The sequence below is a fragment of the Salvelinus fontinalis genome, chromosome 39 (genome assembly GCF_029448725.1).
Source record: "Salvelinus fontinalis isolate EN_2023a chromosome 39, ASM2944872v1, whole genome shotgun sequence".
Taxonomy (NCBI): domain Eukaryota; kingdom Metazoa; phylum Chordata; class Actinopteri; order Salmoniformes; family Salmonidae; genus Salvelinus; species Salvelinus fontinalis.
Genome location: NC_074703.1, coordinates 5951381 through 5966380, shown reverse-complemented (window position 1 = coordinate 5966380; position 15000 = coordinate 5951381). Strand labels below are relative to the sequence as shown.

At 41.1% G+C, this 15000-nt stretch overlaps 1 protein-coding gene across 1 annotated transcript in view; it reads right to left on the bottom strand.

The window, feature by feature from the left end:
* LOC129838296 (leucine-rich repeat-containing G-protein coupled receptor 5-like) overlaps positions 1 to 12905 on the bottom strand; it is a gene marked incomplete in the record, with an annotated part of 131651 nt that extends 118746 nt beyond the window's left edge. Inside the window, 1 exon segment of the mRNA XM_055905185.1 lies at positions 12440 to 12905. Within this exon segment, the coding sequence (XP_055761160.1) occupies positions 12440 to 12639 (200 nt within the window).
* Between the last annotated feature and the right edge of the window lie 2095 nt (positions 12906 to 15000).

Here is a 15000-nt window from a genome sequence, read left to right as displayed (position 1 = left end):
TTGACCAGGGCTGTTGACCAGGGCTCTTGACCAGGGCTGTTGACCAGGGCTGTTGACCAGGGCCCATAGTTGAATAGGGGGCCATTTAGTACACAACCCTATGTCTGCACTGTGGAGAGATGGGTAGCTAGGTTGTCTGGACACAGCATGGAGATCTAGTCCACATGTTTGGTGTGATTCCATAAACATGTAGACAGGACAGGTACTGTGTTTGTTGTGATTCTATAAACATGTAGACAGGACAGGTACTGTGTTTGTTGTGATTCTATAAACATGTAGACAGGACAGGTACTGTGTTTGTTGTGATTCTATAAACATGTAGACAGGTACTGTGTTTGTTGTGATTCTATAAACATGTAGACAGGACAGGTCCTGTGTTTGTTGTGATTCTATAAACATGTAGACAGGTACTGTGTTTGTTGTGATTCCATAAACATGTAGACAGGACAGGTCCTGTGTTTGTTGTGATTCTATAAACATGTAGACAGGACAGGTACTAATAGCTACGTGAGACAGAAGGGAACCGGTGGCGTTATAGAAAACCATCTCTCATTTCTCACTGCTCTAAATGTTCCTGTACCATCATGTGCAATAACATCTTCATATTGTTTCAGTTTGGGACTTCTAATCTCTCTCTCTTCATGTGAAAAGTGCTATGAGCGATTCCACTGGCTCTGTATTGTCCCTGTGAATCGTGATGTGAAGGATATGAAGGATGCCCCAGGGCTTGCTGGGGTTGATGCGTTCCCTAGCGGGCTCATCAAACTAATGGCAGAAGAGGCGTTGTGATGACTGAACGTCAGACAGACATTAGTCCCTTGACAAGTGAACCGATTAGACCAGACGGGTCTTGAGTGAAGGGATCTACCCAGGGCAACATTAGCGTGTGTGTGTGTGTGTGTGTGTGTGTGTGTGTGTGTGTGTGTGTGTGTGTGTGTGTGTGTGTGTGTGTGTGTGTGTGTGTGTGTGTGTGTGTGTGTGTGTGTGTGTGTGTGTGTGTGTGTGTGTGTGTGTGTGTGTGTGTGTGCGCGCGTGCGTGTGTGTGTGTGTGCGCGTGCGCGTGTGTGTGTGTGTGTGTGCGTCTTAGTGCAACATTTAGCGTCTACAGGATTCAACCATGGTTTAGAGAGCAGCTTAGTGAGTTCACCTCCCTCATCACAACACATAGGCTACGTCCCAAATTTCACCCTATTAAGTGCACTACTTTTGACTAGGTCCCATAGTGCACCACTTTTGACTAGGTCCCATAGTGCATCATTTTTTTTACCAGAGCTCTATGTAGAACAGGGATCAATTTGGTACACAGACAAAGTCAACTCCACCACACCCCATCTCTCTCTTTCCCATAATTTACATAAATTCATGTCGTGGCCGGCAGCCCATTCTCTCTCAGAAAATGTTTTACTGAAAGGAGAGAGAGAGACGGGGAGAGAGACGGGGAGAGAGACGGAGAGAGAGACAGAGAGAGAGACGGAGAGAGAGACAGAGAGAGAGACAGAGAGAGAGAAGGAGAGAGAGAAGGAGAGAGACGGAGAGAGAGACAGAGAGAGAGACAGAGAGAGAGACAGAGAAAGAGAGAGAGACAGAGAGAGACAGAGAGAGACACAGAGAGAGACAGAGAGAGAGAAGGGGAGAGAGACGGAGAGAGAGACAGAGAGAGAGACGGAGAGAGAGACAGAGAGAGAGAAGGAGAGAGACGGAGAGAGAGACAGAGAGAGAGACAGAGAGACAGAGAAAGAGAGAGAGACAGAGAGAGACAGAGAGAGACACAGAGAGAGACAGAGAGAGAGACGGGGAGAGAGACGGAGAGAGAGACAGAGAGAGAGACGGAGAGAGAGACAGAGAGAGAGAAGGAGAGAGACGGAGAGAGAGACAGAGAGAGAGACGGAGAGAGAGACAGAGAAAGAGAGAGAGACAGAGAGAGACAGAGACAGAGAGAGAGACAGAGAAAGAGAGAGAGACAGAGAAAGAGAGAGAGACAGAGAAAGAGAGAGAGACAGAGAGAAAAACGGAGCGAGAGAAAGAGAGAGAGACGGGGAGAGAGACGGAGAGAGAGACGGAGAGAGACAGAGAGAGAGACAGAGAGAGAGACAGAGAGAGAGAGAGAGAGAGAGAGAGAGAGAGAGACAGAGAGACAGACAGAGAGAGAGAGAGAGAGCGATACATATCTAACAAGGTTGTTCTCATTGCGTATATTGCATTCAAACAGCGGTGGTAAACTGTTTGACAGCTGCATAAGCATAAACCCATAAGTTCACATGGCTTTGCAACACAAACACACGCCGATTGCAGGGAGAAAGAAAACAAATTCCCTGGGTGAAGAACGATGTAGTCTATCAGTGATGGAGGTTAGACCCTTCATTTGGAAGGACAAAGTGAAAAGCTTAAATCTTCAAGTACGTGAATTGTTTTTTTTTAAATCACAAGCTCCAATGTGATGCTTAAAATAGACTTTCTACGTGTTTAATCTTCCACCTGCCTCAGGCACGTCTCTTTATGGGCCCTATAAGTTATGACTTGCAAAGCTTTTTTCCCCCTCTGCTATTATTTGTAGTACTTTTACAGCGGTTACCTCCCTTCTCCTACCCCCCCCCCCCCTAACTCCCATGCCCTCCCACTTGTCACTTCTCCAGGTACCCACCATGAGGTGTTGATTTCAAATGATCTGCCCCAAACAAAAAGGTGACTGTTTTGAAACACTTTTGGCCAACGTTCAGATGCTTTACGAGCAGCGCTCAGTTACTATATTTAACTCGATTTAATATGTGTGTGTGTGTGTGTGTGTGTGTGTGTGTGTGTGTGTGTGTGTGTGTGTGTGTGTGTGTGTGTGTGTGTGTGTGTGTGTGTGTGTGTGTGTGTGTGTGTGTGTGTGTGTGTGTGTGTGTGTGTGTGTGTGTCACATCAACCTTGTATGGCAGGCTTAACGTTTCACTATAGAAGGACTGTCACATCAGCCTTGTATTGCAGACTTAACGTTTCCTTATAGAAGGACTGTCACATCAACCTTGTATGGCAGGCTTAACGTTTCACTATAGAAGGACTGTCACATCAGCCTTGTATGGCAGGCTTAACGTTTCCCTATAGAAGGACTGTCACATCAACCTTGTATGGCAGGCTTAACGTTTCCTTATAGAAGGACTGTAACATCAACCTTGTATGGCAGGCTTAACGTTTCCCTATAGAAGGACTGTCACATCAACCTTGTATGGCAGGCTTAACGTTTCCTTATAGAAGGACTGTCACATCCACCTTGTATGGCAGGCTTAACGTTTCCTTATAGAAGGACTGTCACATCAACCTTGTATTGCAGGCTTAACGTTCCCCTATAGAAGGACTGTCACATCAGGCTTAATGTGACATCAACCTTGTATGGCAGGCTTAACGTTTCCCTATAGAAGGACTGTCACATCAGGCTTAACGTTTCCTTACAGAAGGACTGTCACATCCATCTTGTATGGCAGGCTTAACGTTTCCTTATAGAAGGACTGTCACATCAACCTTGTATTGCAGGCTTAACGTGTCCCTATAGATGGACTGTCACATCAACCTTGTATGGCAGGCTTAACGTTTCCTTATAGAAGGACTGTCACATCAACCTTATATGGCAGGCTTAACGTTTCCTTATAGAAGGACTGTCACATCAGGCTTAACGTTTCCCTATAGAAGGACTGTCACACCAGGCTTAACGTTTCCCTATAGAAGGACTGTCACATCAGGCTTAACGTTTCCCTATAGAAGGACTGTCACATCAGGCTTAACGTTTCCTTATAGAAGGACTGTCACATCAGGCTTAACGTTTCCTTATAGAAGGACTGTCACATCAACCTTGTATGGCAGGCTTAACGTTTCCCTATAGAAGGACTGTCACATCAGCCTTGTATGGCAGGCTTAACGTTTCCCTATAGAAGGACTGTCACATCAACCTTGTATGGCAGGCTTAACGTTTCCCTATAGAAGGACTGTCACATCAGGCTTAACGTTTCCCTATAGAAGTAGTGTCACATCAGGCTTAACGTTTCCCTATAGAAGGACTGTCACATAAGGCTTAACGTTTCCCTATAGAAGGACTGTCACATAAGGCTTAACGTTTCCCTATAGAAGTAGTGTCACATCAGGCTTAACGTTTCCCTATAGAAGGACTGTCACATCAGGCTTAACGTTTCCCTATAGAAGGACTGTCACATAAGGCTTAACGTTTCCCTATAGAAGTAGTGTCACATCAGGCTTAACGTTTCCCTATAGAAGGACTGTCACATCAGGCTTAACGTTTCCCTATAGAAGGACTGTCACATCAGGCTTAACGTTTCCCTATAGAAGGACTGTCACATCAGGCTTAACGTTTCCCTATAGAAGTAGTGTCACATCAGGCTTAACGTTTCCCTATAGAAGGACTGTCACATCAGGCTTAACGTTTCCCTATAGAAGGACTGTCACATCAGGCTTAACGTTTCCCTATAGAAGTAGTATCACATCAGGCTTAACGTTTCCCTATAGAAGGACTGTCACATCAGGCTTAACGTTTCCTTATAGAAGGACTGTCACATCAGGCTTAACGTTTCCCTATAGAAGGACTGTCACATCAGGCTTAACGTTTCCCTATAGAAGGACTGTCACATCAGGCTTAACGTTTCCCTATAGAAGTAGTGCCACATCAGGCTTAATGTTTCCCTATAGAAGTAATGCCACATCAGGCTTAACGTTTCCCTATAGAAGTAGTGCCACATCAGGCTTAACGTTTCCCTATAGAAGGACTGTCACATCAGGCTTAACGTTTCCCTATAGAAGTAGTGGACAACAGACGTCATGCATATACTTAATCTAATGCTGATTGGAGCACGGACCTTATCACCTTCAGAATAGCTCAGACAGAAGGAAGTCAAACGATGCTTTAAAAGAGTCTGCTCTGCCCTGCTACAGCTAACTGCACTCTTCTACCCGTGCTGCCCAGCCGCCACAAGTGAGACAAAGTGCTGGAGAAAATTGATGACAGAACTCTCAACACCTCAGACAGGACTGTTCCTGGTGTTACTGACAAAGAGAGACAGACAGAGTGAGAGACAGACAGAGAGTGAGACAGACAGACAGAGAAAAAGAGAGACAGAGAGAAACAGAGAGAAACAGAGAGACACAGAGAGCACAGGAGACAGCCTGTCACCTCTCCACTGGACAGAGAGAAAGATAGAAAGGGTACAGTGAGACAGATAGAGAGAGTGAGAGAAAACGAGTGAGAGAATAAGACAGAGAGAGAGACAGAGGAATAAAGGGGTGAAGGGGAGAAAGAGAAAGAAAGAGAAAAAACGAGAGGAAGAAAGAGAGAGAAAGAGAGAAAGAAAGAGAGAGAGAAAGGGGTGAAGGAGAGAGAGAAAAAGAGAGCAAGAGCGGCCAACCAGCTCTCTCATCTTTCCTCCTCTGAGGTGTGTGAAACATCAAGATATGCCTGTCTGTCTGATGCCAGCGTTGCAGGGCCAGGCAGGCTGGTCCATACTGAGAGCTGGTCCTCGTCCTGCCAGGACGGTGTGCTGGCTTGGCAGCCAGACATACTGTTGCTCTCCATGCCATGCAGTGAGCCTGCTATTCCTGGGGAGCTGGGAAATCTCTATGTGTCCTGTTAAATTGTCATAGATGACAGGGGAATATAGAGAGAACCTACACCACCAGGAATGTATGTTTTAAACTGTGTATTTTTATGTAGCTGGGTCAGGATCAGGGCAACTAGACTAAACATGGGGCTGTGGGTTGTGTTTCTGAAATCAGATGATAATAATAATAATAATTTCAATAAATGTGATGTTCTGTTTCTGTTTACATGGGATAAAAACTCCACCTGGGATTTCAGATGTTCTAATAATATTGTAAGATCTGAAGATATGCATAACACATCACAGGTATAACAACTCCACAATACAACACAGTATAACAACTCCACAACACAGTATAACAACTCCACAATACAACACAGTATAACAACTCCACAATACAACACAGTATACCAACTCCACAATACAACACAGTATAACAAATCCACAATACAACACAGTATAACAACTCCACAACACAACACAGTATAACAACTCCACAATACAGTATAACAACTCCACAATACAGTATAACAACTCCACAATACAACACAGTATAACAACTCCACAACACAGTATAACAACTCCACAACACAGTATAACAACTCCACAATACAACACAGTATAACAACTCCACAATACAGTATAACAACTCCACAACACAGTATAACAACTCCACAATACAACACAGTATAACAACTCCACAACACAGTATAACAACTCCACAATACAACACAGTATAACAACTCCACAATACAACACAGTATAACAACTCCACAATACAACACAGTATAACAACTCCACAACACAGTATAACAACTCCACAATACAACACAGTATAACAACTCCACAACACAGTATAACAACTCCACAACACAGTATAACAACTCCACAACACAGTATAACAACTCCACAACACAGTATAACAACTCCACAATACAACACAGTATAACAACTCCACAACACAACACAGTATAACAACTCCACAACACAACACAGTATAACAACTCCACAATACAACACAGTATAACAACTCCACAATACAACACAGTATAACAACTCCACAACACAGTATAACAACTCCACAACACAGTATAACAACTCCACAACACAGTATAACAACTCCACAATACAACACAGTATAACAACTCCACAATACAACACAGTATAACAACTCCACAATACAGTATAACAACTCCACAACACAGTATAACAACTCCACAATACAACACAGTATAACAACTCCACAATACAACACAGTATACCAACTCCACAATACAACACAGTATAACAACTCCACAATACAACACAGTATACCAACTCCACAATACAACACAGTATAACAACTCCACAATACAACACAGTATAACAACTCCACAACACAGTATAACAACTCCACAATACAACACAGTATAACAACTCCACAATACAACACAGTATACCAACTCCACAATACAACACAGTATAACAACTCCACAATACAACACAGTATAACAACTCCACAACACAACACAGTATAACAACTCCACAATACAGTATAACAACTCCACAATACAGTATAACAACTCCACAATACAACACAGTATAACAACTCCACAACACAGTATAACAACTCCACAACACAGTATAACAACTCCACAATACAACACAGTATAACAACTCCACAATACAACACAGTATAACAACTCCAAAATACAGTATAACAACTCCACAACACAGTATAACAACTCCACAATACAACACAGTATAACAACTCCACAATACAACACAGTATAACAACTCCACAACACAACACAGGTATAACAACTCCACAATACAACACAGTATAACAACTCCACAATACAACACAGTATAACAACTCCACAACACAGTATAACAACTCCACAACACAACACAGTATAACAACTCCACAACACAGTATAACAACTCCACAATACAACACAGTATAACAACTCCACAATACAACACAGTATAACAACTCCACAACACAACACAGGTATAACAACTCCACAATACAACACAGTATAACAACTCCACAATACAACACAGTATAACAACTCCACAACACAGTATAACAACTCCACAACACAACACAGTATAACAACTCCACAACACAGTATAACAACTCCACAATACAACACAGTATAACAACTCCACAATACAACACAGTATAACAACTCCACAACACAGTATAACAACTCCACAATACAGTATAACAACTCCACAATACAGTATAACAACTCCACAACACAACACAGTATAACAACTCCACAACACAACACAGTATAACAACTCCACAACACAGTATAACAACTCCACAATACAACACAGTATAACAACTCCACAATACAACACAGTATAACAACTCCACAACACAGTATAACAACTCCACAATACAGTATAACAACTCCACAACACAGTATAACAACTCCACAACACAACACAGTATAACAACTCCACAACACAACACAGTATAACAACTCCACAACACAGTATAACAACTCCACAACACAACACAGTATAACAACTCCACAACACAGTATAACAACTCCACAATACAACACAGTATAACAACTCCACAACACAGTATAACAACTCCACAATACAACACAGTATAACAACTCCACAATACAACACAGTATAATAACTCCACAATACAACACAGTATAACAACTCCACAATACAACACAGTATAACAACTCCACAACACAACACAGTATAACAACTCCACAATACAACACAGTATAACAACTCCACAATACAACACAGTATAACAACTCCACAATACAACACAGTATAACAACTCCACAACACAACACAGTATAACAACTCCACAACACAGTATAACAACTCCACAACACAACACAGTATAACAACTCCACAACACAACACAGTATAACAACTCCACAACACAGTATAACAACTCCACAACACAGTATAACAACTCCACAATACAACACAGTATAACAACTCCACAATACAACACAGTATAACAACTCCACAATACAACACAGTATAACAACTCCACAATACAGTATAACAACTCCACAATACAGTATAACAACTCCACAATACAACACAGTATAACAACTCCACAACACAACACAGTATAACAACTCCACAACACAGTATAACAACTCCACAATACAGTATAACAACTCCACAACACAGTATAACAACTCCACAATACAACACAGTATAACAACTCCACAATACAACACAGTATAACAACTCCACAACACAGTATAACAACTCCACAACACAGTATAACAACTCCACAACACAACACAGTATAACAACTCCACAATACAGTATAACAACTCCACAACACAGTATAACAACTCCACAACACAGTATAACAACTCCACAACACAACACAGTATAACAACTCCACAACACAGTATAACAACTCCACAACACAACACAGTATAACAACTCCACAACACAACACAGTATAACAACTCCACAACACAGTATAACAACTCCACAATACAACACAGTATAACAACTCCACAACACAGTATAACAACTCCACAATACAACACAGTATAACAACTCCACAACACAGTATAACAACTCCACAACACAGTATAACAACTCCACAACACAGTATAACAACTCCACAATACAACACAGTATAACAACTCCACAATAAAACACAGTATAACAACTCCACAACACAACACAGTATAACAACTCCACAACACAACACAGTATAACAACTCCACAACACAGTATAACAACTCCACAATACAACACAGTATAACAACTCCACAATACAACACAGTATAACAACTCCACAATACAGTATAACAACTCCACAACACAGTATAACAACTCCACAATACAACACAGTATAACAACTCCACAATACAACACAGTATACCAACTCCACAATACAACACAGTATAACAACTCCACAATACAACACAGTATACCAACTCCACAATACAACACAGTATAACAACTCCACAATACAACACAGTATAACAACTCCACAACACAGTATAACAACTCCACAATACAGTATAACAACTCCACAATACAACACAGTATAACAACTCCACAACACAGTATAACAACTCCACAACACAGTATAACAACTCCACAATACAACACAGTATAACAACTCCACAATACAGTATAACAACTCCACAACACAGTATAACAACTCCACAATACAACACAGTATAACAACTCCACAACACAGTATAACAACTCCACAATACAACACAGTATAACAACTCCACAATACAACACAGTATAACAACTCCACAATACAACACAGTATAACAACTCCACAACACAACACAGGTATAACAACTCCACAATACAACACAGTATAACAACTCCACAATACAACACAGTATAACAACTCCACAACACAGTATAACAACTCCACAACACAACACAGTATAACAACTCCACAACACAGTATAACAACTCCACAATACAACACAGTATAACAACTCCACAATACAACACAGTATAACAACTCCACAACACAACACAGGTATAACAACTCCACAATACAACACAGTATAACAACTCCACAACACAGTATAACAACTCCACAACACAACACAGTATAACAACTCCACAACACAGTATAACAACTCCACAATACAACACAGTATAACAACTCCACAATACAACACAGTATAACAACTCCACAACACAGTATAACAACTCCACAATACAGTATAACAACTCCACAATACAGTATAACAACTCCACAACACAACACAGTATAACAACTCCACAACACAACACAGTATAACAACTCCACAACACAGTATAACAACTCCACAATACAACACAGTATAACAACTCCACAATACAACACAGTATAACAACTCCACAACACAGTATAACAACTCCACAATACAGTATAACAACTCCACAACACAGTATAACAACTCCACAACACAACACAGTATAACAACTCCACAACACAACACAGTATAACAACTCCACAACACAGTATAACAACTCCACAACACAACACAGTATAACAACTCCACAACACAACACAGTATAACAACTCCACAACACAGTATAACAACTCCACAACACAACACAGTATAACAACTCCACAACACAACACAGTATAACAACTCCACAACACAGTATAACAACTCCACAATACAACACAGTATAACAACTCCACAACACAGTATAACAACTCCACAACACAGTATAACAACTCCACAATACAACACAGTATAACAACTCCACAATACAACACAGTATAACAACTCCACAACACAGTATAACAACTCCACAATACAACACAGTATAACAACTCCACAATACAACACAGTATAACAACTCCACAATACAACACAGTATAACAACTCCACAATACAACACAGTATAACAACTCCACAACACAACACAGTATAACAACTCCACAATACAACACAGTATAACAACTCCACAACACAGTATAACAACTCCACAACACAGTATAACAACTCCACAATACAACACAGTATAACAACTCCACAATACAACACAGTATAACAACTCCACAACACAGTATAACAACTCCACAATACAACACAGTATAACAACTCCACAATACAACACAGTATAACAACTCCACAATACAACACAGTATAACAACTCCACAATACAACACAGTATAACAACTCCACAACACAACACAGTATAACAACTCCACAATACAACACAGTATAACAACTCCACAACACAGTATAACAACTCCACAACACAGTATAACAACTCCACAACACAGTATAACAACTCCACAACGCAGTATAACAACTCCACAACACAGTATAACAACTCCACAACACAGTATAACAACTCCACAATACAACACAGTATAACAACTCCACAACACAACACAGTATAACAACTCCACAACACAGTATAACAACTCCACAATACAACACAGTATAACAACTCCACAATACAACACAGTATAACAACTTCACAACACAGTATAACAACTCCACAACATAACACAGTATAACAACTCCACAACACAGTATAACAACTCCACAACACAGTATAACAACTCCACAACACAACACAAGTATGCATAAGACCTGAATTTAATTAATAACAGTAATAGAACCGGGAGAAAAACGTGTTAATTCAGCATTAACTTTATCCAACTTAACTTAAGCATTTACTCAGTAGGCTACGTGGCCCATGTAAATAATTGATACAACAATTCTGGAGTTGCACCATGATTGAACCAACTGAGCCATTGTTGATTAAGTTATGTTTAAAGTTAGCGGCAGTTAGGGGCAGGTAGCCTAATGGTTAGAGAGTTGGATTATTAACCGAAAGGCTACAAGATCGAGTCCCTGAGCTGACAAGGTACAAAATCTGTCGTTCTGCCCCTGGACTAGGCAGTTAACCCACTGTTCCTAGGCCGTCATTGAAAATAAGAATTTGTTCATAACTGACTTGCCTAGTTAAATTAATCAGCATTGCGATTTTTTTTCTCCAAAATAATATTTGTAAATTTAAAATGGTATACAAAATCATCTGGTGTAAATTCAGACGAAACACGCAAATAAAATGTTGACTTTATGCAACTAAATCCTATCCATAGTTTCTTTGCCTGACAAGTACCACGTGAAGGTTAACATTTGGAAAACAGCTTGCACGTTACTCTCTCTGCGAGCCGAGACCAAATGAGGCTGGCTTCATATCTGTCAAAGTTGACTAGCCTTCATTACTGTAGTAAAGAGAGAGAGACGCACGAAAACAAGCGCTCTTTCCTAGTTGGTTAGTTAGTAGGCTAGAAGCCCGTGCCGTGCCAAGTGCACAGGTGCCCCGTTCTCACCGCTCACGAAGCACAAAATAGCCAAAATGAGACTTACAGATAAGAAGTAAAGACGCTAAGGTTGGCTGGAATTTCCGTGAGCCCGAGATCCGAGCAGTCGACACGTTGAAGCATGCCGTCCTCCTCGCAGTGACAGCGGGACGGGCAGTCGCCGACCTGAGCCCCCATCTGCGATATCGCTCCGCATTCCGCGACCACCAGCAATAAGATGATTAAAACTTTACGCGGATGCAACATCTCCACCGTTTTTTAGAGGAAAAAACTAAATCACATGTGCTGTAAAAAAACTTAAATAAGAGTTTGCCGCCGTTTCAGTAAATCCTTCCAAGTCTCTCAGTCTGCGGCTGTCTGTATGTGTCGATGTATCAAGCCTTCTGTCTGGGGCGCATGGTCTGGGGTGTTCAGACAGTTCAGACAGCGTGTCCCTCTGTTCCTAGTCTCTGAGATCCATCCTGAAATGCTTCACCGCTTTAAACAGTCTCACCAGTGTGCCGCGTTTCGTGACGTCACTCAACGCCATTCAAAACCAGTGAGCTAAGCGGAGCTGAGCGCGTGAATGATCTCGGGACGGGGACGTGTATAAAGCCTACCGCACGCACGCGGTTATCGCTCCTAGTATGCAAATGTGAATATATAGCCTGCTAATCATCCTCTTGCTTCCCACTTTTGCCGCAATGAAAATGTCAATATGCCGCATGCAATGACTTATACATTTCACCACACATCTCGAGTTGACCAGGCTACGGAGAAAGTTCTGAGACATACAGCGCCTTCAGAAAGTTTTCCCACTCCTTGACTTTTTCCAACATCTTGTTGCGTTACAGCCTAAATTTAAAACTGTTATCTAAATAAGATATTTCCGTTTTTTATTTTTAAGAAATATGCAACAACAAAAAAATCTTCTAAAAAAACATGTTTTCACTTTGTCATTATGGGGTATTGTGGGAAAATGGAAATAAAACACATGAATCCGTTTTGAATTCAGGCTGTAACACAACAAAATGTGGGGGGATGAACATTTTCTGTTGGCACTGTGTGAGAAAAAGTTGAGATAAACAATTATGTCTGAAAGAACTGTCAATGATTGACATTTCGTTTTTATAACATGGTTCTATTAGGGTGCCGGACGGTGTGAAGGTTTATGGAGAATACAGTGAATGAATGCATTGTACTACTCTGCTCTAATAGTGTATTATTATGTCAGTTGAGTGAATCAGCTATATCGATAGTGACATGAAACATGTTCTTCAAGTAATATGAGATAAGAAGATTTTATCAGGACGACCGGAGGATGATGCAACTCTATGAGGCAATCTCTGTTAAAAGCTACACCTCAAGGCATACAGATATAGTCTGGCTAATACCAAACTCTACTTCGGTGTCTGGAAAGGCTGTATTGTGTGAGTGGCATCAGCCAACTCTCAACTTTGTGTCAATTTCGGAGAAGAAGCGGGTGAGAGAGATGTTCAACTCTGAGACTAGAGATGTGTTGTTATCCTACAGGGGGGGCTTATTGACAGAGGAACCTTTTTGTTGCAATGTAACAATTTGAGGAAAGGTGTGCATGTGTGTGTGTGTGTGTGTGTGTGTGTGTGTGTGTGTGTGTGTGTGTGTGTGTGTGTGTGTGTGTGTGTGTGTGTGTGTGTGTGTGTGTGTGTGTGTGTGTGTGTGTGTGTGTGTGTGTGTGTGTGTGTGTGTGTGTGTGTGTGTGTGTGCGTGCGTGCGTGCGTGCGTGCGTGCGTGTAGCCTGATCACTAGAAATAGACTTAGATTTCAGACTTTTTAAAAGGTTCTGAGAACGTCCACATATGCCTTCCTCACAAAAAAAAAAAAAGAAACTAGATTTCCCAGCACTGGGTAGGAACTCTTCACACTCACAGCCGGAGGACGCAGCTCACAACACCGCGCCACCACAGTTCACAATGCCCCAGCAAGCCCTGAGCAGACTTGATGATACTTGATGGTAATAGGGTGTCATTTTTAAAATTATTTCATTTTAAGCCTTCTCCAAACCAGAGCCCTAACCTTAACCACTCAGAATTAATACCTAAACTGTTAACCTTTGAGATGTTTCTGTTTTAAAACTGTAACCATGCAGAATTAACCCTGTAACCATGCAGAATTAACCCTGTAACCAAGCAGAATTAACCCTGTAACCAAGCAGAATTAACTATGTAACCATACAGAATTAACACTGTAACCAAGCAGAATTAACCATGTAACCATCCAGAATTAACACTGTAACCATCCAGAATTAACACTGTAACCATGCAGAATTAACCATGTAAGCATGCAGAATTAACCATGCAGAAATAACCATGTAACCATGCCGAATTAACCCTGTAACCAAGCAGAATTAACCATGTAACCATGCAGAATTAACACTGTAACCATGCAGAATTAACCATGTAACCATGCAGAATTAACCCTGTAACCAAGCAGAATTAACCCTGTAACCAAGCAGAATTAACACTGTAACCATGCAGAATTAACCATGTAACCATGCAGAATTAACACTATAACCATGCAGAATTAACCATGTAACCATGCATAATTAACACTGTAACCATGCAGAATTAACCATGTGATCAAGCAGAA